Raw genomic sequence first — 25,946 nt, 5'->3', positions numbered from 1 at the left:
GACTTATCAATTTCTCTCCCAACACATTTGGGTCGGGGCAACACCTTATATTTCTGTTGTCTTGTTTTGTGTACTAACTTTCATAATGTGTGCTTTGAAATGTTGCCAGGAACAAAAGGCCTCTAGTCTGTTATGTTGCGGTTATAATCTATTTGTCGCGGCTTTCACACTTCTGCTTTCGCATTGTTTATTGCAAATGTTATATTTAAGACTTATAAAGCAAAAAAGTTACTTTTGCTGCACTTCATTTGTTTTTGATTATTTTTTGGTATGACATTGCTTCTCCGTCTCACTGCATTTTAATGTGCATCCTGAGTCTAGCCTTCTTTACTTTGTAAGTATTCGTATAATGTGTTTATTTGACGATTAGAGTCATTCTCGTTTATGTGTGTTATTGTTCATTCCTGTCTTTACCTGATTTCAGATTTTTATGTTACTTTGATGATGAGTGTTACATGGCTTTATGCAGCTCCCACACCACTGTTATGGATTCTTTTTTTCTTTTTGTCTGTCTTTTCTGCAGGAGTTTAACAAGTAATCTGCCCAATGTGAATCTACCAAATGTGAACCTCCAAATTCCCAAAGTACCAAATCTGCCAGTGCCAGTAGCAGGACTATCAGTTAACCTTCCACAAATGCCTAGCTTTTCTACCCCGTCATGGATGGCTGCTATAGTTGACTCTGAGTGTGTATTCAACTAGTTTACTTTAGACAATATTAAGCAAGCACAGACTGCCTTGGTATGAAGATGCCCCCCTGCCAAAGTTCATTAAAAAAAAGAAACAGTTTATTGTTAAATATGTGTAAGCACAGGAACTTTGTCTGTGTGTTTTCAACTGGAGATTGTTTGTTCAAAGAAATCTGTACATGTTTTTCTGTACATTTTCTCTTGTGTGAACTTCCCATGATTATGTCCATGTTCATGCCAAGAGCTCTCTGAGAGACGTAGAGTAAATGGGATTCTGCTTTCTAAAATGAGAGGCTGAAAAGCTCTCATTTATCTCAACATGCATGTTGTTGAGCTGAGGTGTGGAGATACAGGCCAAAATAAAATAAATATATACATATATATATATACAGTATATATTTCTATATGTATATATTTACAAAAAGAATAGTACTCTGAGGCTATTTGGGGATTGACTGTGCAGAAAAAAAACAGTATGCCCCCATCTTAAAACATTTGCTGTTGAGATTATCAGCGTACTGTAGATTCTCTATGGCCTTAGGTTAATCTATGACCTTGACCACCTGCTAGTAGTCTGATTGGGAGGGGAGATAAATGTGTTGGATAGGAGCTGATAAGATGCGGACGCTGGCGTTCAGACCTCAACGTCTTATCAGCTCGCCTACCGACTCCACATCTTCCGAGAGGAGCTTTCCCAATGAGCTCTACTCAAGATGCCCTCAAAGATCTGCATGGTTTGTTTGGTAAATCTTCCAGGGGGGCCTGCCAGCCCGGGGACATGGATGTTGAGAGAGGGCCTGTGATGAAGGGAAATCTATTTGGTGTGTGTGTGTGTGTGTGTGTGTGTGTGTGTGTGTGTTTGTGTGAACATGTGTGTGCATGTGTGTGTGTGTGTGTGTGTGTGTGTCTGTCTGTCTGTGCATGTGCGTGTGAGGATCCTGACTCGTGCCACAAAGGCCTTCTTTTTTCCTTTTTTTTCACATGCCCTCCCTCACTTCTCCAATTCCTCCTTTGTCTTGAAAAAGTTTGATTAGCTGCTGTAGCTAGCTGCAGTGACTTTACCTGCATGTGGCCACTTCACATCCCAGTCAATAATCATACTCTACAGCATGGTTATTGATTTGTTGCAGTAAACCCTGCCTGCTCCTTTGCATCCATACACTGACTGTCCAGAAAAAAAACCCTGAACAAACAGGAATTATAACAAAACATTTGGACGCATCAGTCAGTATATGGCAGGAGTAAAATATGATGTGTTAAGGTTTGGAGGAACAGCATCCTCCTCTGCACCTGCCACAGCACCTCCTCCCCCACCTCCTCCTTTCTCTTTTCTCTAGCGGGGTGACCTCTGTCTTCTGACTTGTGTGTGTGTGTGTGTGTGTGTGTGTGTCGATGGCAGTAACGGCTCTGGGACCTCAGAGGACCTCTTCTGGAAGCTGGACGCCCTGCAGACTTTCATCAGGGACCTGCATTGGCCAGAGGATGACTTTGCCAAACACCTCGAGAGCCGCATCCAGCTCATGTCGAGTAACATGATCGAGAACTGTGTCAAGCGGTGTGTGTGATTGACAGAAAAATATGTAGAGGCACCAGATGCTTGGCTGAATATTTTATATTACAGTGTCATGATAACTATCTCACTTGCATCGCAGCACCAAGATGGCATTCGAGTCCAAGCTGACAAAGAGCAGCAAGTCCACCGATTTCCGCATTTCTCCAACATTATGCACCATGTTCAACGTGATGGTTGATGCCAAGGACCAATCAGCTAAATTGTGCGCAATGGAGATGGGCCAAGAGGTAAATAGCCTCACCTGGAGCGGTGACTGCATGTTAAAGAAATTGCAATTGAGTAGTTTTATTTTAGAAAAAAAATTAAAGAACTGTTCAATTGATGTTTTCTTCTTCTCCCATTTTTTTTCAGAAACAGTACCACACCACAATAGATGAACTGATTGAGGAAACTGTGAAAGACATGATCCAGTTTCTGGTTGCAAAGGTGAGACATATATCAGCTGTTACAAAAACTGAATATTGATGCTTGTTACAAGTTTGGATTCTTAGCAATGCTGGCAGAGTGGCTCTGTGGACGGCAATGTCAGTCTGTGGGCTGATCCCCTGAATTTAGCGCCACCAGCAGGTCAAATAGTGCACTTTATGAAAAATGTCAGCATCTTCTGGATGGATTTGCGCTAGATTTCGCACAAACATTCATAGTTTCCCCGATGATACATATAATGACTCCTTCGATCCTTACAATCCACTACTGTGTCTGCGCTGGGAAAAAATTGGATGTTAACACAGATTAGGCTCTGTAAACGGGCATGTGAACAAAAGCTATACTTTAATTAGCAGATGCTAAAGTTGGTGAATATCGTATATATTGGTCCTGTTAAATTATTAATGAATCCTCCTCGTTTCTCAGTTTGTTGTCATTCTGGAGAGTGTGTTGGCAAAGATCTCCAGATATGATGAAGGCACTCTCTTCTCATCATTCATGTCATTCACGGTGAGATTAAGCTTTTCTTTATTCAGCCTAGTTGTCTTTAATGGGCTGGTTCAGTGAATTTATTATAATAAAAAATTATTCTGATATCTGTGTCTGATCATTTTGTTCTGATTTCAGGTGAAAGCTGCCTCTAAATATGTGGATGTACCTGTAAGTGCAAAAATGCCCCACTGCTATGTGTGTGTGTGTGTGTGTGTGTGTGTGTGTGTGTGTCAGGGATGGAAATTAACTTTTTTGCCTACCAGCCACTGTGGCAGGTAGATTTAAAAATCTACCAGCCACTCATCTTTTTTACCAGCCACTTTTTATACGCAATATCTTTTTTAATATATGCGTTAATGTTAAACAATACAATAGTAAGAATAGCTAATGAAAGTGTTTTTCATACAAATGTTTTCCATCAGAAGTCATTTCTACTGTTAGTAGGTGCTACCAAGGAACTGAGTTGCAAATTAAATGGTACACTCTTACTATATATGATACACAATACACGCCATCTTTATTTCAAAACATTGTATAATTGAACTCCATATATACTCTGGGTTCAATGCAACTTTTTTTCCCAACTGGCCCGCTTGGCCAATAGATCCGAGTTTTACTGGCCCCTTGTATATTTTCACTGGCCCTGCAGACACCTTTTTTTCATCATTTAGTCAATAATTATAATACAGTATTGAAGTTACCTTTAGATTTCTTTTTTCTTTTTAGTTAATGATATGAAATGTTGATATTGTTTATCACTTTCTCCATATGCATTAGGGATGTGAATGTGTCGACACATTGACCGGTTTTCCACTTGCGCTCAAGTCGAATTTAAAAATAGAAATCTGAAAATCAGGGAGTTATGCCGTTTTATTAATGGGAGATGTCACCGTGTCACGTCTGGTCGTGAGCGCGCTGCAGGAGCGTCACTTCTGCAAGGTGCGTGCATGAAGTAATCAGCTACACATAAGAGTCCGGTGTGGGACCATTTTTTCACTGTTGATAAAAAACAGTGCAGTGCAAAAGATGCAGCATAATGTTAAACGCTCGTCTGAGACTATGACGTTAAATAATCTAGAAACACACGATGCCTTCGTCCGAGCAAAGCAGCGTTTCACCGTGAGATCACTAGTGAGTGCGCGAGCCACCGCACGGGGAAGAACTCAGTGGTTTGAGGCTCAAATAATAACCGGGGATATTCTCCCCGTTAGCGATATCGATGGGAAAGGCTTACCTGTTTGTATGCGATCTGATTGTATGTCTCGAGCCTTAAATACAAAGCCATGTCGGCAAACTGACTGCGCGACTCAAGGGACTGTATGTGAGCCGAATCCCTCCGTTAGTTTCTGTTTCAGCCGACACAATTAAAATCACCTCTAAGCACGGACAGCGTTTAAATAAAGCATCTCATTTGTATTACCATTAGGGCTTTGATGCAAATACTGTAACAACGGCGGCAGCTCTGCTGCTTAAAGGAAAAGCGCAGTTTTCACTTTATTTTCAGCACCTCAACCTCTGCTGTGGGAAGAAAAACAGGGGGCAAAGTAAGTCGATTGATTTGTCGACTTATGCCTCCACACGTTAACTCGCAGATAGTATTTCCTCGCGGAGCGGATCGCGCCGTAGATCAGTTCGACTAGAAAGGCAAAAAGAAACTGTTGAACTGTGTAGCGCCCTGTCATCATGTTCATGACGAATGTATTAAATATGCAAATTAGATCGGACCTGACTGGAAAGTATTACCCGACACAGTGGCGGGTGAAGTGACACAATTTACACGCCAGCACGCAAATCTACCCGCATTTGGCGTGTGGCGGGTGTTAATTTCCATCCCTGGTGTGTGTGTGTGTGTGTGTGTGTGTGTGTGTGTGTGTGTGTGTGTGTGCTTAGGAGTATGTGTTAAGCAGATACTGTACATCTGAGCACAATATGTTGTTTTAATCATCCAACGTGATAATTTTTCTGCCTTGTTGGATTACAGTAATTTGTCAATGTTCGCCTCCAGAGCCCTGACCCTGTTCTCTTTTCCAGAAACCTGGAATGGACGTGGCGGACGGCTATGTGACCTTTGTGCGCCACTCTCAGGATATTCTTCGTGATAAGGTCAATGAGGAGGTGTATATAGAAAGGTTATTTGATGTAAGTAAGATGCCGTCTCCTCCTCACAAAAAGGGAGGGGCCTACCACAATGTGGCAAAACAACAGGGCAGAGAGGGATAAGTCCCATTTTAAGACAAGGAAATGTATTTCAACCTGGCAGGAGAGGCTTTTCTGATCCTCTTCCCTCTTTTGACTTTTCTCTTTCTTTCTTTCCGTCTCTCTTCTCTCTGAACCTTAGCCACTGCCCTCTACATTCTATATAGTGTGCATTGCCACTGTGCTTTTGGGCCTTTGTGTATTAAAAAAAAGGAAACTTTTATTTACAAAGAGTCCATAAAAGCATCCTCAAATGTAAAAAAAGGATTATCTGAAGCAGTGCTCTCTGGAAAGAATACAACACATCAACTTATATTGTCTTTATAGCTCAGCTCTGTACTCTGCTTTCAGATACTTTCCACATAAAGCATGGCAGCCTCCTGAATAAATGGCACTCAGCCTCTCGGCCTCAGTCCACAGTGTAGTGGCCACACAGTTCCTCTGTGAACTGAAAGTGTTGGGTGAAGGATGCACTATTGGACAGGTCGAGGGGACAGCATGATGTCAGAATTGGAGGCTGACATGTCGTATACCCTTGGTCCCTCAGAACAGTGGTTCCCAACCGGGGGACAAGACCCCACTAACCTAAAGAGCCCTTTAACTGGATAGGAACAAACAATTTTAAAATGTTTCTTCTCAAATTATTTTCTTGTGAAATAGTTTCAAAACCTGTTGCACCAGTCTGAGTCCAGTCAGTAGTTTCTCAATAAGACCCTCCTTTGTATCATTGCAGCATCTGGACTTACACTACAATTTAACCTAGTCAACCGTAATGAAAACATTGGAGCAGTGTGATGTTTTGCCAAGTAAATCCATCTGATAAAAAGGGAGAAAAAGTAGTGCCAGATATGGACTCATTAATTAAAAAGAGTAAAGTATCAGGTGTGGAGTGGCAGAGCATATGCAACAACACATTTGTCTGTACCTCATTAATGACACAACTATTTGTCAATCTTGATCTGGATCCAACTTGTTGGGGATGGATTTATTACACTGAATGACAACATAAAAGAAAACTCTCTCCCAAGATAGAGTTCTCACACACATGTTCTCTTGTTTCTATTTAAAGGTGCTGTAAGCAAAACGGTTATTTTAGCTAACTTCCTGTCAGTGACTGCAGTTAGCAGTCCCCTCCCTCGTCCCTATACGTCATCACATTAATGCACTGCGGTCTTCAAGCAGCAAGTTATCTAGCATCATCTCAGATCCGTAAGTGTGATAAAACATGATAAAAAACATCAAAATAGACATTGGGAAGGATTTTTACCTGCTCCGCCATTGTAGGCGCATAAACATTCACCCATCTGTCGCTCTGCGCGTGCACCGGCAGTGAGACGTGCCGGTTTGTAGCATTCTCTCTTCTGATTGGATATCAGTTGTGGGATCCCAGAAAAGTTTATTTGCCGATTACATGCAGAGCGGGTGACTGAGAGATCAAAGTTATTAAATGAGCACACTATATACAGTACATGATCACTGTATAAATATAAAGCGATTTAACACGTATATTAACATAAATATATCGCTTACTTCACCTTTAAATAGTGTCTCCAGTTAATAAGGAGTGTGTTACACCTGCTGGTACACCTGAAGGTGTAATTTTTCTCAAAGCTCTATCTTTAGAAATCATCAGACAATTAATTGGCAGCTATTTTGAACGATCAATCGTTCCTGTGAAAACCAAGTTCTAGTTTGTATCCTGTGAGCATTTGCTTCTTTTTATTATCTTATGTGACAGTCTACCAGATATCTTTGAGTTTTCTTTCAAACTTTTGTTTAAAAGCTTGAGTGACTGCGGTAATGATATAAAAGCTACAGCTCAGTCATGTTGTCAGTGGACAGGGGTAATTGGATAAATGACCTTACATTTTGGACTGACAAAACAAGCAACGGGCCTTAGGAGATGGTAACATTTACAGACAAAATGATTAATCTTTCAATTGAGAAAATACATGGCGGATAAATCAATCATGAAAATAAATCGTTAATAGCAGCACAATCTTACCTAACTAACCTGTGTGGTGCAACCAGTTCAAGTTTAAAAAACAAATATATAGCTTACCTACGTTTGAACATACTGTACACACACATGGTGCAACAGCCTGCAGATCTCTCAAATCAAACAATTAGAGAAGGAAGCATCCCTCTGGCTAACAGTCCAAAGTTATGCCTCTTTTGTTAAGGGGGATGTGAGTATAGGCATGAAGTGGCTTTAAAAGGTCACAAGACAAAAAGGTTGGGAACCAGTGTGTTGGAGGGCAAAGAGAGCACTGTCTTACAAAAACATAATCCTAAATGGTATGCATTGACAGCAATGTGTCCTCCATGTGTGATTCGAACGACACATAATGCTGTGATGTGTGTGCTTCATGTCATTCAGAAACTATGTGTACCTTACAAACCTGTGTCTCTACTGGTGTGTGACGGATTTGTGTGTGTTTGGATAGATTCTCATTTCTGTGAGTCAAGGAAGTGGCGTCAAGAATTTATTTTAATGTGCCAGAGAAACTCAGAAGTCTCCCTTTGGTTTGATATTTTATGTGTCGGCTGTTGAGGAAGGAGTCTTGTGCCAGATAAATATGATTTTTTGTTTTGTTTGTTTGTTTGTTTTGGAGTGAGGAGTGATTGTTGTTGTGAAGTGGGTCTGCTTCTCGTCTTTTGAGGTCCACACTGGCTCTCCTGTGTCCCTCCTGTGTTGTCCGGTGTCAGTGTGAAGTCTTTTCCCCCATTGTGTCCTCTATGTGGCCGCATATAGTCCACCGGAATCCTACCCAAGCACTGTCACGTTGATCCCTTCTGAGGTTTCTCCCAAGCTGTGAATGTTTCAGTCGCAGCATTTTATAACTAAACTTTTAATTCAAGGGTGTCAATGTTTGTTTTTCTTCATTTGAATGCACTTCCATCCATCCATTTGCATGCATGTGAAAAACGTTCACAGCTGTTGCATATAGGCTCTACTTTATCTCTCTTTCTTTCACTGTTTTATTTCTATCCTTTGTATCTCCTCTTTTTCTAATTAACACCATTCCTGCTGCCTCCTCTATTGAAAAAAAAGAAAAGAAAAAAAAGTGGCACTTATCTCTAGTGTTGCGTTGCGTTGTTTTCTCACATTATGTTGGTTGGCATGATTTGAGATTCAAATAATCTTCCTGTGTACATCTTCTAGCATGACCCTCGTCCTCAGAGTTCTTCCTCATTTGCACATACAGCAGTCTTCCTCAGCACGTACACTCTGCCACCCACCCACCTGCGAGGTCTGCATGCACATGCACGCTCAACTCGACTGTGAAGTGGACAGGCATCTGCATATCGGGGCGCCTCAAGTTCAAACCTTTCAACTAATCTCGACTTTAAAAAATTTTAAAAAAGAGAGAAAAACAAAACCTCAACGAGCAAACTAATTAAATCCTCACGCTTCTAATTCAGGCCCAAGAAACCTTTTCTGCGTTCCTGCCTACTCACATGTTTAAAGTTGACTTATTTTTCTCTCGAAATTGGAGGTGTGACGACTGTTTCTATTAGACATGGCTGCTGTTCTCTTGTTACTTGGACTTCTACAGTGTGGGAAACTTACCACCCAAGGCAAAGTAGAGGAAAGGTACAAGAAAAAAGCACCGCTGCTACATTGCCTGCTAACCATTTACTCACTCTCATTCTATTTTTCTTTTGCTAATGAAATCGGTCAAAACTATACTTTCGATTCCCCATACAGTATTTTTCAATTTTCAGTGTAGGGCGTATATTACACAAGCTCTTCATTTCCACTTGAATAAATTATAAATAAAGTAATTGCCTCCTATAATTGATGGGCCATGCTGCTTTATAAAATATTGACTCTGAGAAATGATGAGTATTTCAATGGGTAACTACAGTGAGGTGGATAAATATATCAACGCTCTACGACTCCCCTCAGTTTTATTATTTTCTAGCAGTAGTTCCAGTGCTCGGAGTATTTCCTCTAAAATTGCTCTTTTCAGCTCTTCAGAGTGCTATTAATGCAGTTTCTGTGTGGATGTGCTTGTGTGTGGATGTGCTTGTGTGTGTCGGGCATAACAGTAAGGCCCAAATTCAAGGAGGATATTTTAGTAGATTCATTGTGTTATTTCCAATTTTGATGATTGATTATTAATTATAAAGTAGATATATTTAAAGGCCCTTAAAAACTGTTTTCCCAAGCAGCTTCTTAATGTGTGACATTTGGGAACATTACACCTATTCGCTTTCTTAAAAATTGAATCGGAGGATCAATACCACTCTCATGTGTGCCAGCTCAATATGCGTTTTCTTCCAGAAAATACTTAGCTCTGCTTAAAGGCTGGAGACAGGGGGTGACAGCTAAATCCACCTACCAGCGGATTCAATTCCTATGTAGTGTAGAAAGTGTAAAGTCAATAATTCAACATTTTACAGGAGTTTTGTTTCAAGAGTATTTCTTGACCGGATGCACCAACAGTTGGTACACATTGCACAAACAAGTGCAATGTGTATTAAATTTAAATTTGTGAGTTTTAGAGGTATTCATGTAATTATGTTAAGCTGATAAGATTTTTGTGGGCATTTTTAATGCTTTTATTGATAGTGCAGAGAGACAGAGATGGAGAATAACATGAAGAGAACCAACCACAGGTCAGATTCCAACCGGGTCTGCTGCGAGGACTGAGCCTCATGGAGGTGGACTCTCTAACCACCATGAGCGCCCCCTTAAGATTTCTTTATTTTGACTACATTAATGTAAGAATGTAGTCAAAATAAACAAATATTGCATTGATCGCTGATTCTGACTCATGAAATGCAGGATTGGGAAGGGCGATAAAGCGTCAACAATAATCCTCACTAACTGGTATTTCTTCTGCACACACAGGCAACTTGACATTTGGCCTTACTTGTCCTTAAGCTACGAGAAGGTTTAATTTAAGTGATGATTGAAAATAGAAACGGGTGCTTGAGAGTTAACGTTATCACCATCTAGCATATGTGTCTCGTTGTAGTTCTTTATTTGCGTCTTTTAAAGGTTAGTTTTATGTAATGATGTCATGATGTTATGAGTATGTGTGTGAGTGTGTGTTTTGCTGGAGAGCGTTGTGTTTATGTGTTTCAGCAATGGTACACTGCCACCATGAACCTGCTGGGGACCTGGCTCACTGAACGCATGGAGCAGCAGCTCCATGTCTACCAGCTTAAAATCCTCATCAGGATCACAAAGGTTTATACAAAAAGCCTGTCAGGTTTTAAAGCTCACCTCACCCATTATGCAAACTGCACATTTTCATGATTTTTCAACATTAATATGGTTCCCGCGGTGTGTCCACAGACTCCCAAAGTAAAAATTAACCCCCTCTCTTTAACTCCACTTCCACTTTACTGAAAACCTGTGTTTAAAAACACCAGTCAGATTTCTTTCCTCTCCTGATGTCATAAGGGGAGGAGCCATGCCGCCTCATTACCCGCCTAACTTAACACTACCTCTACCTGTGATAAGCACAACCCCAGATTTCTCTAAATCTTACCATCAGTACGCCATATTGAGCTGGCAGGCATTGCCTTTTCCCCCCACGTAGGGACCTGGCTAATCAGAGCTGACCTTGGCCTTTTTGGAAGGCGGGGCTTAACTAAAACGGAGCGTTTCAGACAAAGGGTGAAATAGGGGATTGAGCAATGGTAATGTTAGGAATATAACTTTTTTTTTGGACACTACACCATGAAAACAGTTCGAAGTCGAAACCAAAATTAAAATTTTGAACCTGGAAATCAGCATATGTTTCCTTTGAAAAGAATACAAGACCCAAAACTACAGTATTTATGTTCACTTTATGCCGTTTGTCTTTGTCCCCCTCTAGAAAAAGTACCGGGACTTTCGCCTGCAGGGTGTCCTAGACTCCACCCTCAACACTAAGATGTACGACACAGTGCGCAACAGGCTGACCCTGGAGGAGGCCACAGCCTCAGTGAGGGAAGGAGGCATGGCGGGCATCACCATGAAGGACAGCGACGAGGAGGATGAGGACGACGACTAGAGCTCGTACATTGACACGCCCAACCCTTCCCCCCCTGAACCCACCCCCAACCCCTTTCACACTTTTGACTTTAGCCTGGTTACTGATGCATGTACCAACTCAGATAGCCACTCTAGGACCTCTTTGTCAGCTCAATGCCTATGAAGGAACTATTAACTATAACAAATAGTACTTATACTGAGGGAAAGAAAAAGAAAATGTTTAAAAAATAACCATGATTGGCAGTTTAGCTGTGTCATGATAAAAGACGGCACCTATCTTTGAGTCATTCATTTCTAAATTCATTTCTATGTGTTACTAAGCAATATGGAGAACCATTTGTTTGACAATGTTGAGTGAGATTAATAGGTGTGTCCCTGTCCAATGCAAACCTTTATGGCGCTTCTTTGTCGTATTCTACATTCATTAATGGTACATTGTCGTGATGATGAGTGTGTGGACCCTTTTCTTTGTCTTGTCTGTTTTTAAGTGAATGCCAACTGCTTCAAACTAAAAATAAGCCTCTGTATTTGTGTACGGCTGTTACAGATACACTGTTGTTTACTCACTGTTATTAACATCAACAGTAAGTCCAGACCTGCATTTTTATCATGTGTCAATGCTATGTGATCTTATCTCAAGTACTAATTAGACATGATTCAACAGGAATCTTGAACTTCAACGAGTTGGTATCCGAGAGATGCAATATTCTCATAGCTCCATTTTGATAACTTGGGAGATTCTATTTTTATTTCAACATTAAAAGGCCTTGAAACTGGTTCTATTTTAATTGAGTTGCACTTTTACAGAGAAAAGAGCAAAAATATTTTTTTTTATTAAAAAAAAAAGTTGGTCTGTCTTTGTTCTGTAACTGTGTAGAATGAGATGTCTGGCATTTGTTTGGGTCTCACTGTTGTTTTGTATATATTATATAAATATATATATAAATATAAAATGCTGTACATTGCATTCTGAGCCATCGCTGCATGCCCGTGGGTTCCCACCCTCCCTAAACGCTTTCTGTTTTCTGTGTGAATTAGCTGGTGGATTCATTCTTGCTTTTGCCTTATGAAGGCCAACAGTTGTAATATGCAAGAGCTGTGGCCTCTCAATAAAAATTACTGTACATGTGCATCCTCTGTCATGTTCACTTAAGCTGACACAAGTACACACTGACACAATGTGGTTTTCACAGTACATTCTAACAGCGTGCTTATAAATAATAAGGCATAACTTCTAATGGTTCCAATTTGTCAAAATGTAAACTAATATATTAAAAAGGAGGGCTAAACATGTAGCACACAGGTAACTCATTCTCCATGGCAACCATAAGGTTACTTGTACATGCGTATTTCCTCTTCCTGCTACATTATACATCTACCACACCATATTACGGAGGAAAATAGCATACTCTTCTTTTCACTCCACATTATATGTATTTATTTTCCAGATATTCTGCATAATAAGTAGGCTACTTAGGTGTATTCTGTTGCGGATAATTCTATATTAGTTTAGCATGTAATTGAGTGTATTCATAGTCTGTACATTTTTATTTCAACGGCTGTTTGGTGCCGGGCTGACAGCAGGGGGCGACAGGATGAACATGTCGCTCCTTTTCCTTTCATGCGACCAGTTTAAGTCAACACACTTCCAGCAGTAGTTTCATGTAAGACAAGGATGCTGTGCACCCAAACCCAAACTTTATTTAATGTATAGCAATACAATTACCTATTAAATAACACTATTACACTATAATATGGTATATGACAGCATCATAGAGATATAAGGCTATGATACTATCATATAAACATGTGATATGATGGACAAAACCAGTTTTTCATTTACAAAATAGATTTAACCACCAACCTGGCTGAAATGCACTGAGGATAACACACTGGCCCCCTCGACCTTCGAGAAATTGTCAGGAAAATCTGGATTAAATATCAGCACAGAATTCACAGGGGGAGGGGTATGACTGTGGGGGATTTTTTCTGTGGGGACTTGGATAATACATATCCCACAAAAAGTACAATCTGTCACAGGGCCACTATACGAACCAAATCTTTGTATGAAAATATACACTTCTATGATCACAAATATTACATTAACGCCAAAGACATTTTTGTTCTCGAAGTAAATTGTGTGTAGCCACAGCACTCTTGTTTTTCAACAAGCGTAGAAATATTGAACAGAGAGGACGCTGGCATTCATTCAAAAGAAAATCAAACCGAAACACAACACATCTGCTTGCAAATAAAAAAGGTGTGTTGCAGAGCTAAGTGATCAGTAATGTGGACTTTTCTCCAAATGTTGGAGGAGTTTTCACTGAATTTAGCAAACTCCCCTTTGTCAAGAGAAGTGGGTTTTTCACAGAGGAAAGTTGTTCACCATAGAGCATGATGATACACACCAATCAAACAAGAGGAAGGAATGTCCAGGGTTGAAAAGGGCTTATAATTGATAGCCACAAAATAGTGTGTGGACAGAATATAAGCCCCGATAAAATACATTTGACAGTCTGAACTTTAAACCTGTGTGTAATGTGAGAGAAGCCTTACGTTCTTCGATTTGCTCTACTATAAAACGTGAGCTCCTGAGGCTAAAACAGAATTAATCACAGTTAGAATCACACCTCTGACACTGGTAATCTGTACTGCACAATTTAATTTTTTTTTTTGTTAGACTAAATAGATCTCAGGACAAAACCTCCTATGTTACAAACTGGAACCACATCTTTGGTTACAAATAAAGCATCAACACCCCCCCCCCCCCAAAAAAAAAAAAAAACTACATTGCCTACAGAAAGTATTCACCCTCCTTTGGATTTCTTAAATGTTGTATCCATTAGTGACTTTGAAACACAGTGGCTGTAATTAGGATTTAGCTATGGAGAGAAAAAACAAAACAAAAACCAATTATTGCACAGGTATTCATCCTTTTGCTGTGAGAGCTTATTCATCCCTGGTGCAAAAACCTGCCTGCATACAAATAGATTTCAAATATATTTGGATGTAGTTTGTCCGTTCATGAAAACAAATGAATAGTCCAAATTCATCTGGAGACTAGTTCACTGAAAAGTATGATTCAGGGGAAGGATATAAGAACGTTTTCCAAGGCACTGGATTTCCCTAATACGATTATAAAAATGCAAAGAATATGACACAGCCCAGCACAAATTTGCCTAGAGCAGGTCATCCTAAAAAAAAAAGGAAAAACGGAGTGTATTGAGAAGAAGGGCAAGAGTACCAGTGAGAGTACGAGGGAGCTCTGAAGAAGCTGTAGGGTGAGATTGGAAACGTTTTCCAAGTCACAGCTTCATGGAAATTTTTTTTCAAAGAACAAGCCTCTGGTGAAAAAAAAGAGCATCCCATGAATGAATGTGAGAGAGTCAGCCACACAGCTGAAGGTCTTATGGTCTGATGGAACTAAAAAGCAATGTGCAGTGTTGTAGAGAGTCAAATGAATGTGGTAAAATGTTAAGATTTCATTTTCTTCGGCAATGACGAAATATAAAGCCACAGCCACACAGGAGCGTCTTTAAAAAGATCAAAGTTAATGTCCTGACCTGGAGTGGCCAAAGCCAGAGTCTAGGCCTCCATCCTGTCCAAAAATCAGTGGCAGGACTTTGAATTTTGTTTGAAAAGATGATCCAGGTCGACTCAGGGTTGAATACCTGTGTAATTTTTTTAACTTTTTTTAATTGATTTATATCAATTTGTTTTTATCTAAAATTGGTTGCTTTTGTTGACCCATGTCCAAAAAGCAAATCAGTTACTTCCACTGTGATTTCATGTTGTCAAACAATAAAAATGGAAGTATGTTTGGGATGAATATTTGTGTGTAGACATTGTACTGTCAATACAAATAGAGCCATTAAATGTGTTAACAGTTGCGCTTTAGACAGCTGAGGTTAAAAAAAAGCCTGAAAAAGTGATGAAGATTTGTGAATTATTTATGATAAGCTTAGAAACAAAAAGGAATCTACACCAACGCCGATAAAAAACAAAACAAAACCAAACAATGGTTGGCTATTAAGAATATATATATATATATATATGAACAAAACAATTTAACAATATAAATCCCTGTAAAAAAGCAATCAACATTCACATTAGATGTTGTATCACACTTTCAACAAAATAAGCCATAAGTACAATATACACGACAGCAGTGAGATATTTGGACTACATATGAATATTAAGCAGGTAATAGTCTGTTAACATGTGATAAAAAAAAAATTCAAAAAAACTTTGCCCTTGTGGAGCGGAGCCTCTATAAACATGTGACAAAGTGACATAATGCATGCTGGGCTACGTCGTGAAGTGATGCTTTGTTGTGAGTCATTTATTGAAAGTGGATCGGCCCGTAACTCATCCTGGTCTTCATGCTTCAGGTTTCGTCTCAATGCAGTTCCAAAGATTCTCGTTGTGTGTGTGTTGTGATGCCAGGATTTTAACGGTGAACATTTTTCACTCACTGGATTTAGGCAGTAACACTGATAGTATAGTGCAAACTGGACAGAGCTGCTTTTTCTCTCACGTCAACTTCGAACAGGTGCAAACGCTCAGCAGTATAACATTTAAGACAAAGAAATAAAGGACGAAAACATAAATATCAAAAAACTTTATCAGTATAAAAAGTAATAAGGTTATTTATTTAATCAATAGTCTGGCAAAAAAGGCCTCTGCAAAAGTTCTTGAGTTTTTTTTTCTTTTTTTACAAATTAAGTGCCTGTGAGAGTGTCCTCAGACGAGCGACTCCATGCTCTCTGCGGGGTCCGACTCGTCCGCAATCACCACCAACCCATTAGTGTCCATGTGCATGGGGCTGAGGCCACATTCACTGTTACCCACCAGGCTGAGCATGGCTTTGTAAAGGTACTGGTACTGCTCCTGCAAACACAAACAAAGACACGCAACTGGTTCAACATAGCACAACTGTAAAACACCATGACCATGTTTTCTCAGAAATCTGCATTAATACTTTTTTTTTTAAAGATACAGCATTGAATCAAATGACTAATGTAAAAGGGAGCTCTCGTACTACTGACGTATGCAACAAAATGAACACTCAACTCTGCAACTCTCTTGAGATAGCCTCTTCAACTCATTGCTTTACTTTTACGCCCCAGACAATTATTGTCCGTCTAATTTAAATACCATTAGACAACATTGGAAACCAGTTTTTAGCAACGACAAAAAAAGAAAACTGCACTATATTGCAGATCGACTAAGTTATCAAGCTAATGGTGAACACAGTGGAACATTTGGCAGCTAAAGCCTTGGATATTCTAGTCGGAGCCTGGTAGAAACTATAACCTAAAAACAGCTGAATTTTGGACAAAATTATCTGTCATGCAGCTCTCAACAGAGCAAAACAAAAAAAACAAGAGTTTATTAAAATACTGGTGCCGCTTTACATTTTAGGTTCAATAGTTCCAAATGTTAAAATGTTGAATGCCCAAATCCCTCCTTTTTGTAATTGACATAAAAGTGAACTTACTATATCGGTGAAGACTCCAGGCCTCATTAGATTGATCATCTTAGCCACCTGGTAGATGTCGACGACCCCCTCATTCTCTAGCTGCTGGGACAGTGTGGTGAGAGCACAGAACATGCCCGCTGACACTGCTCCATACCTGTGTGTGTGGAAAGGTTCAAAATCAGCTCCGTCTAAAGCATCTTCCTGTTCTGGTGTTCACAAATAATTCTGGTTGCATCCAATCATGTAAGTGTCTGGCGTAAATTAATTAGTCTGTGTCAGCTTCAGTTACAGCTTTGAGTAAAATGAGGGATGAAGTGTGATTGATTGTCAGGGCCGTCAGTGATAAACAGTTTGCCGATGATTTCACTCAAGGCAGCTGCTGTGCTAAAGGCACACAGGACTGTGGGGAAAGACATCAGCTGGGAGCAACAGTGGAAGTTGTTATGGTTGCCTGGTTACTAAGACTTTAGAGTGGTGTTTTTGTTTATCTGGAGAGCTGTCAGTAGTTTCTCAGAGCAGGTGCACACTAAAGGACTTTCAAACCCCATGCCAAGGAAAGATTTAGATGTAGTCCTACCGGTGCAAGTATTACAGCTTAACTAGAACAAATCCAAGGTAATTTAAACGTCTCAGGATTCTTTTACCACTACTGAACCCTTAAAACCCTACACACACACACACACACACACACACACACGCACGCACGCACGCACACACGCACGCACGCGCGCGATAAAAGGCTAATGGAATATAATCTACAGTGCTGGAATATTTTATGACAGGATCTCAGGAGAATAAATTGAACCATGAGATAACACCTGGTCTCAAATCCCTGAGTGTGTGCTGTTGGCTTCTTTCAAGTAGAGGTAAAGGAAAACGTACTCATCATGCACAATGGTGGGGCCATCTCGAGTCATGGCCTCCTCCTTGATGACACTAATGAGCTCGAAGGTGCTGCTGAGAGGGGCATCTGGGTTGGGCCACTTGGGGCACTGGAAATGTCTCACCTCCAGAACGTAATCATCCTGTCACACACACACAGGGAGAGAAGCAGCACTCAGAGCAAAGTACAGTGACGTAGAATAATGTAATGCTTCTTTTGGGAGACCATCAAATGCCAATAATGACAAAGAACCCTTTACTAGTGATGTTTCCTGACTAGCTAGCTATATCAGCTATATTTCATTTAATTTAACCTTTATTTATTCCCAAGAGATCAATTAAGGGGTGACCCTCATTTGCAATGATGTCCAGTCAAACAAATGCAAAGCAAAAACAACAATACGTACGCAATATACTGTACAATGCAAATACATCAAATTCACAACAAGCTGATAAAGACACAATAACAATTGAAACATTTAGACAGCGATGTAGAATGGCTCTAATTAAAATTAAATGGGTAAAAGTACAATATAGCCTAATTAAAACAGTGACAGGTATACTTCGGCAGATTTAAGATAATATACAGGTCTGGAAAAAATTAAGAGACCACTCCAAATGTTCAGTGTCTCTCGTTTTACTATTTATAGGCATATGTTTGAGTAGAATGAACATTTTGGTTTTATGATATAAACTACTGACAACATTTCTACCAAATTCCAATAAATTGTTTGTCATTAAGAGCATTTCCATTCATTAAATGTAGAGATGAAAATTTAAGAAAAATCCAGACACAGGAGAGAACGCTACAAACCGACACCCGTCTAACTCATGGTCTATCTGCCGGTGCACGCCACAGCGACAGATGGGTGAATGTTTATGCGACTACAATGGCGGAGCAGGTAAAAATCCTTCCCAATGTCTGTTTTGAGGGTTTTTATGATGTTTTATCACACTTATGGATCTGAGATGATGCTAGATAACTCGCTGCTTGAAGACCGCAGTGCATTAATGTGGTGACGTAGGGACGAGCGAGGGGACTGCTAACTGCAGTCACTGACAGGAAGTTAGCTAAAATAACCAGTCCGCTTACAGCACCTTTAAGAGAGGAGCACTAAATGGAACACCATATGCTAAAGCAGGTACCTGTGTGGCCTCCAGGATGAAGTCATGGATGATGATCTGCTCCTCGTTGGAGAGACACAGTCTGTCCTTACTGATGAGTGTGACGGTGAAGGCGATGCAGTTCATGGCCTCTTCCCTACTCGGCCAGTAAACAAACTCATCCTCGGCCTGCAGAGAAACAACAGCAAGACAAGCAAAGGTATGTCGCAGGTACCTTTATTTATCAAACTCTATTACTATTTCTATTATCTCTCATTATACTGGACTAGACATCTAATCTATATAAGACATTTCAAAACTAAAGGAAAAAAATCAAACAGAGAAAAACAAGAGCCATCATTGGGTTTTGAGGCTTACTTACCAGGCCCTGGTTGTCAGGCAACATGACGATAATTTGTGCGTTATGGTCCCAGATCATCCTCCAAAAGTCGGTGGTGGTGTGGGGCAAAGGATGCTGGGTAATAATGAACTCATTACTCCTGAAGTAACCCTGGGGGGGACAAGAGGTAGAGATGTGAGCCTCTCACTCGCACTGATGGATGATGGTGAAAGCTGATGCACTACTGATCATTTCCTAAGAAACTGTCACCGGGAACTGTCGGAGGTGTCAATAAAGTTCTGTAAAGAACACAGTGAACGAGGCAAAACTATCACACTGTACCATGATGTAGGATGCGTTAATGTAATCTGTTCCTTTCATGCCAGGCAGAGTGGTGAGGCCAACCCTTGCTCGCTCCGCTGCGGGGAGAAAGAGACAGAAAGAAAAAAAGAAAACACTTAAAAATCGCAAACCCAGGCCATCATATCGCACTGGCTGATAATGCAAACATTTAATACCAATCCTCGCTGTTGCTATAGCAACAAGTACCTCATTTTCCCCAGTGAACGCATAGAAAGATTAATTTATTGGATTATGGAAATAAATAAAAATGTTGGGACATGAATTGTTTCGTAATAAATCATTAATATTTCACGGACTGGAAAATAGGAAAATGTAGAATCCTGCATTAGTCTGATTATTTTCTTCTCTGCCAAACGACAATCAATCAACACAGAACAGTTTGTATTTGTACAATATGCTAATAATAGTGTCCAAATGTGTCTATGTCAACGCACTATAAGCAGCTCTCTTGATGCTGCAAACACCGACTACAACGACTTCACATGTTAGACCTTGGTTCCCACCTCAGCTCCATTGCAAATGAGTCGTGGTAAAACAGACAAGACACTTACAGGGAACCACTGAGGAATTGCGGTTCTTCTCCTTGTTGCTGTCCTTGTGGGCACTGAAACACTCCACAAAACGCGAGTTGCACTGAGTCAGCAGCTGGGTGGAGAGAGAAGTCAAAAAAACAGAACATCAGATAAATATGATTTTAGTCCTGAGAGTCACTGGTAAACCAACATCAAACATTGCAAAAAAAAAAAAAAAAAAAAAAAAAAAAGATAGAATGTTGTTTGACATCCAGGATTAGCAGCGGGGCTTTTTCATATATTGATCGTGTGAAGCTCAGGAGGAAGTGAGGAGGGAGGCAGCGTTTGGGACACAGACATGGCGTTATTACAGCCAACATCAGAGCACTCTTAATCTATTCCGCCCTGTCTGAAAGTGGGGAAAGACACCGTGCATCGTGCTGCTAACAAAATTCTGGACGGTGACAGCGCCTCGTAAGCAGACCAGTCACACTCCCAGAGGGTTTACTCACCCTGAACTGCTTCTCCAGCTGCGTGCGGCCTGTCGAGTTGGGTGTGAGGACACTGTTGACATAACTGTGCAGCTGCCAGGTGGGCACCTCTGTCTCTCGGCTCAGTATATCCTCCATCAGAGCATCGTGGATGAAAACATACTGCTCCTATGGGGGTGGGACAAGTGTTTCAAAATGATATTTGAATATATATATATCAACAAAGAGGATATGACATCAACAGTCATGTGAATAAATACAAAAATATATAACCATAAAACGTAAAAATTATCTCAGCTTCCGTTTATGAAATTTGATTTCATGGAATCCTTTTATTGCGAGTCACTTGTATTTTATTGGAGCAGATTTTCATCAGGGCAGAGGTAGTAATGTGATTGGATGTTATCTCGTGCAGATGGAAGCAAAGGCCAATAAAAGACAGTCATGATGATTGACAGATTGTGATGACAAGTGGCATTATGGAATAAAATGGCAAAATAGAATGTTGTTGTGACACAAAAACAGAGATTAGAAGAAAAGAACAGGACTGCAATTAGCACTTCAGTAAATGTAGCTAGCAATTATATAGTGTAGAACTATTCAATCACAGGTGAAAAGTCCTGAATTAACATTTAGCACCAGAATATACCTAATTATTATGCAGCGTGGCCTATTTTAAACTCATATCTATTCCATTGTTGGATCATGACTATGGATGCATAAATGTTGAAGAAGGAAAAGGTGAGACTAATTGTTACCACTTTATATAATGCTGGTTAAAATATTTCCTCCAAAATGCATAGGAGTAGAAGTATAAAGTAGCATACAATGTACATACTCAAGGTCATACCAATGCCTGTGAAACACTGTTATTCTGAGTATAATGAAATAACATTTTATAATGTCACGATGAGTTGCATAATGTAATTGGATTGTTTCATTTTCATTTGGTCCGAATGTATTCACTCCATCTTTCATTAACATGTGTCAACAGCAAGAGAGCACCCAGAGTGTCAGTTATAACTTTTGCATTGTTTTATTGATAGAAGCACTGCCTATCATCATATAAAGATGCTCCCAAAATACCTCACATCAAGCTTATATCATTTATTGGAAAAGGCAAGAATAAACAACAGACTGTGAAATGAAGGTAGACAGCTCTTTGTAATTAAATAAAGGCAAAACCTAAATAGAGCCAGAAAAACACGACTACACAGTTACTGAGTCATTCTGGTGTTATACATTTATCTGCTTGGTTCTGAGTGTATTACAGTTTGCCCTCTGTGCGACCTTTACTTGAGCTGAGAGTATCACATGGACATAATATAATATATATATATAGTTACACAACATAAAAGGAGGATTTAGGATTACTTACCTCAGTCTGAACTAGGTAGTTGCGTTGTGTGCGGATATGTTTGAGAAAATCCAGGATGCTGATGGAGCTCTTGTCCTTGATCTGTTGCAGCATGCTGTCAATGACAATGTAGGTTCCTGTGCGTCCAACCCCTGCACTGAGGGAGCAGATCATAAAAGCAGTATAAGCACAACGGCAGACCCATGGAGGGAGGGCACTCTCAACCAAATCCGCAAATGTGACTATCCAGCACTAGCAAATAACATTAGTTTGGGCCACTTGAGCTCCACAGTCAGTATACTTTACCTGCAGTGCACCAGGACGGGGCCCATGTCTGCAGTGCGCGCCGCTGATGAGCGGTTGATGAAGGTAAGGACAGGGAGGGTGTACTCAGGCACTCCCATGTCAGGCCACTGAGTGTAGTGATACTGAATCACGATGCGCTCATTAAGCTTCCCCTTTGGGTTCCCCTTCTGACCCTACAACATGAGAGAACACGTGTGACTCTAGTGGGAATACAATGCAGGCTCTTCATTTATTTGTACATGGGGCCGGATGCGTCAGATGTTTTAATTACAAACTGAGCTGTGTTACAACATGTTTACAAAAGTGTTTACTGAATGGAGATTCATTGCAATACAGTTTAAAGGTGGCTGTAGCATTCCAACTCATTCTTAAATTAGAGATAAGAGAGTGAAACCGTTGCAATGCTAACCAAACAACTGAAAGAAGTAGTTATGTGACCAATTCGAATTGATGAGGAAAGGAGAGATTTTGGACAACAGAGCTAGCCTGACACTCAAAATGCTGCTTCACATTGATGTCAACTTTTTTTAACCACTAACTGCAAACACACATATTTCTCCATGTAGGCATGTTTAAGCAAAACAAAGTCATACCTGCAAATGAGTAGCTGATTAGAAGTAATGCTACAGCCCGGGAGACTACAATGTCATTCTGTTTACCTAGTTGAAGGCGTTTGATTGGACAGCAAGACTGATGTTTCCTTGCAACTGATATACAAATTGGAATAGTGTCTTTACAACAGACAATCCTTAATATTATAAACATACAAACAATATTGAACAGTGAGAATAAAGTTTGTACAAATCCGACTCTCGAGTTACCTTTTTCACTTTAGTGTTCCTTATGAGGAAGCGCCTCAGTGTGTAGCAGGCGTGCACTTTGGTGCTCTTCAGCGTCACCACAATGTTTCCATACTGCTCGCTGTTCTCCGACGGCCAGTACTGGTCACATTTCCTCTGAAGGACACAACAATGAAAACACAGTGAATTATAAACAATCATACCTCGTAGATTTTTTTTATAAATATCTTTAATCATTAAAGTGAACCTACTCTCCCCTTCTCCACCAGGTTGGTGATCATGATGATCATTCGGGTGTTCTGCTCCCACATCATCCTCCAAAAGTCTTCAAACGTAGACTTGAGAGGACCCTGAGCGGCTATGTAAGCTCTGGGCCGGTTGTAGCCCTGAAACAGGAGAGTGGTGGGAAATGTTTACTGGTAGGATGTGATCAATATTTCTATAAATGACCCACAAACCCTGGATGCAGCCGATATCTGCTTTCTGAAACAACTACTTGGTAGGCCATGAAATCCACTCCTAGAGCTAACAAGAAACTGAAAACATTAAGACATTAATCAATATCCTTTCTAAATAGAACTCCATTAAGTATTGCTTCGTCTGTTGATTTTTGATAAACCCTGAACTTGTATTTTAAACAAGAATGCAAGCATGGCATTTCACATTGTGAATAATTATTTCTATCACAAAAACTCTCAACATTGCAGGTGAATTTCACAACCTTTCACGCATGCACGCACGCACGCACGCACGCACGCACGCACGCACGCACGCACACACACAGAGAAACAAAGAAGGACCTTCATTCACAACTAAATGTGTCGAGTTGTTGCTAAAACTCACATCCACATAGTTGGCGTTGATGTAATCCGAATGCTTGGCATCTTTCCCCGCCAGAGCTCGTAATTTCACCCTGCTGTGGTCATCTAGGGAAAGTATCGACATATTTGTTCGAAAAAGAAAAAGAAAAAAAGAATTGAAACGTGAGGAGGGAGGGAGTTATGAGAGAGTTACTGTATTCCTCTGCAGTACACACATCATAATCTGATTTTATAGCTCACTCACATGCCACAATGTTGATGTATCTGTTTTTATGCTTGTTGTCAGGGTGATTGGAGTGTTCTGATGTGATTTTTAGGTCCGCCGTTGAGCGTTGAACCTCCTGGAGAGAAGGAAACAATTACACGGATGGATTTTATTAAGCAGGCAGAGAAAACAACGTATCAAAATAAGTTATATTTACTTAACCCTTATGCCCCGTTAAAAAAAAGTTACACTGGGACCGCTTCGTACATTTTGTGTATTTTGACCTTTAAACTGCATTAAAATGATGAAAGATCAATATTTTTTCACAATTTTTTTTTCTATTTTTTTCATGAAGGGGTTGTTATTCAATTCATGTTGTGATTTAATAAATCACAAATAAAAATTAACCCTTTAGATGCCATTTTTGATCATATACCACTAACCGCTTTTTTGAAAAATACACATAAATTCAATATTCAAATAATTTTTTTAACTTTGATTATTATTAGTATCACCGGCTCACCCATCTGAATGATAGGTGAGAAAATTATATTTGGTGCATTATTACTTTTTGTTTAATGTCAGATTTAATAAAAAAGTTACACTGGGACCGCTTCGTACATTTTGTGTATTTTGACCTTTAAACTGCATTAAAATGATGAAAGATCAATATTTTTTCACCATTTTTTTTCCCATATTTTTCATGTAGGGGTTGTTGTTCAATCTATGTCATGATTTAATTAATCACAATTAAAAATTAACCCTTTAGATGCCAGTTTCGATCATATACCACCAACAGCTTTTTTGAAAAATACACTAAAATTCAATATTCAAATATTTTTTTTAACTTTGATTATTATTAGTATCACCGGCTCACCCATCTGAACAATAGGTGAGACAATTGAATTTGGGGCATTATTACTTTTTGAATAATGTCAAATTGAATAAAAAAAGTTAGATTTCTACCATTGACTTGCATTATAAGAAAACTTTTTGGCAACCCGCCTTTAAATTAAAGTGAAACATTTTTTTTGCCTCTGATTTCCCATATTACTGCAGAAAACACAATGCAATTGGGTAAAATGAAAGAGAATAGTAAAATTTACCCATTTTATCACCTCTTTTATCATCAAAATATGAATTTTTATGATGAAAACCACTCACTAAAACTACAAAATAACAGCTTTTTTTTTTTTTTTTTAGTGTGTGAGTGTGTGTGTATGTGTCTGTTTGTGTGTGTGTGTGTGCATGTGTAAGTGCATGTGTGTGTGTGAAAGTGTGCTTGTGTGTGTGTATGAGAGGAGAGAAATTACAAGGGGTACAGATTTGCAGCCCTAATATCGTATGACACATGCAAACACACACACCCCCCCACACACACACACATACACACACAATCTTATTTTGTCATGGACATGCAGACAACAGTCCCCCCCATCCATATCCAAACACATTTGACATTTTTCTTTAGATTTGTTGTTGCAGTGGCCAGTATTCCTGAAATTTTTTAAAATTATGAAAAATCCAATTTTTTTTCAGGTTTGTGTCATGAGGCAAGTTTTCCCCCAGTAATACACCATATGAAATTCATAAATCAACTAGATAATAGTTAAAACCTAAAATGTGATGCCTTACCTTCAAAATGAATGCACAACATTATATAAATTCTGATTTTATCTTGGCATGGCCAAGGAATCAAAAATACTGGTTTTATGGCTTTCTATGAGTTTACGAAATGGCATCTTTTTAGACAAGGATTTCAGTGTATTTGATTTGAGTACACACAGACACACTCCTGGATTTTTTTTTTAACTTCAACCATTCTGACTAAAAGATGTGTTCACTAACTACACATCAAAACTATTTTATTGTATTTTTTAATTTTTTTAACTGGTTTGCAGCCATGAATTACA

General features: G+C 39.6%; 2 protein-coding genes across 12 annotated transcripts in view; one reads left to right on the top strand and one right to left on the bottom strand.

Moving 5' to 3' along the window:
- The window catches only part of cadpsb (Ca2+-dependent activator protein for secretion b), a gene marked incomplete at both ends in the record, with an annotated part of 59,701 nt that extends 48,312 nt beyond the window's left edge, over window positions 1-11,389 (top strand). For 5 of the 10 annotated variants that reach the window (XM_080026686.1, XM_080026692.1, XM_080026685.1 and 2 more), the window contains 9 exons: window positions 524-685; window positions 2,088-2,243; window positions 2,341-2,488; window positions 2,613-2,687; window positions 3,114-3,197; window positions 3,315-3,347; window positions 5,211-5,318; window positions 10,474-10,578; window positions 11,213-11,389. In XM_080026686.1, coding sequence (XP_079882812.1) covers window positions 524-685; window positions 2,088-2,243; window positions 2,341-2,488; window positions 2,613-2,687; window positions 3,114-3,197; window positions 3,315-3,347; window positions 5,211-5,318; window positions 10,474-10,578; window positions 11,213-11,389 — 1,048 coding nt within the window. The remainder of the gene's footprint in view (window positions 1-523; window positions 686-2,087; window positions 2,244-2,340; window positions 2,489-2,612; window positions 2,688-3,113; window positions 3,198-3,314; window positions 3,348-5,210; window positions 5,319-10,473; window positions 10,579-11,212) is intronic. The other 5 variants (XM_080026690.1, XM_080026689.1, XM_080026687.1 and 2 more) reach the window with 1 other exon arrangement.
- Window positions 11,390-15,304: 3,915 nt separating this feature from the next.
- The window catches only part of ca16b (carbonic anhydrase XVI b), a 126,762-nt gene continuing 116,120 nt past the window's right edge, over window positions 15,305-25,946 (bottom strand). For both annotated transcript variants that reach the window (XM_080026019.1, XM_080026020.1), the window contains 14 exons: window positions 24,073-24,169; window positions 23,851-23,933; window positions 23,259-23,393; window positions 23,029-23,163; window positions 22,208-22,380; window positions 21,923-22,058; window positions 20,566-20,712; window positions 20,093-20,186; window positions 19,521-19,597; window positions 19,221-19,349; window positions 18,881-19,027; window positions 17,735-17,877; window positions 16,871-17,006; window positions 15,305-16,260 (listed from right to left, as the gene is read on the bottom strand). In XM_080026019.1, coding sequence (XP_079882145.1) covers window positions 16,114-16,260; window positions 16,871-17,006; window positions 17,735-17,877; window positions 18,881-19,027; window positions 19,221-19,349; window positions 19,521-19,597; window positions 20,093-20,186; window positions 20,566-20,712; window positions 21,923-22,058; window positions 22,208-22,380; window positions 23,029-23,163; window positions 23,259-23,393; window positions 23,851-23,933; window positions 24,073-24,169 — 1,779 coding nt within the window. In that variant the 3' untranslated portion in view covers window positions 15,305-16,113. The remainder of the gene's footprint in view (window positions 16,261-16,870; window positions 17,007-17,734; window positions 17,878-18,880; window positions 19,028-19,220; window positions 19,350-19,520; window positions 19,598-20,092; window positions 20,187-20,565; window positions 20,713-21,922; window positions 22,059-22,207; window positions 22,381-23,028; window positions 23,164-23,258; window positions 23,394-23,850; window positions 23,934-24,072; window positions 24,170-25,946) is intronic.

The sequence above is a fragment of the Ammodytes marinus genome (genome assembly GCF_949987685.1).
Source record: "Ammodytes marinus genome assembly, chromosome: 4".
In the NCBI taxonomy this organism is placed as follows: Eukaryota; Metazoa; Chordata; class Actinopteri; order Uranoscopiformes; family Ammodytidae; genus Ammodytes; species Ammodytes marinus.
Note: the sequence above shows the minus strand (reverse complement) of the source record. Positions and strands in the feature narration are given on the sequence as shown.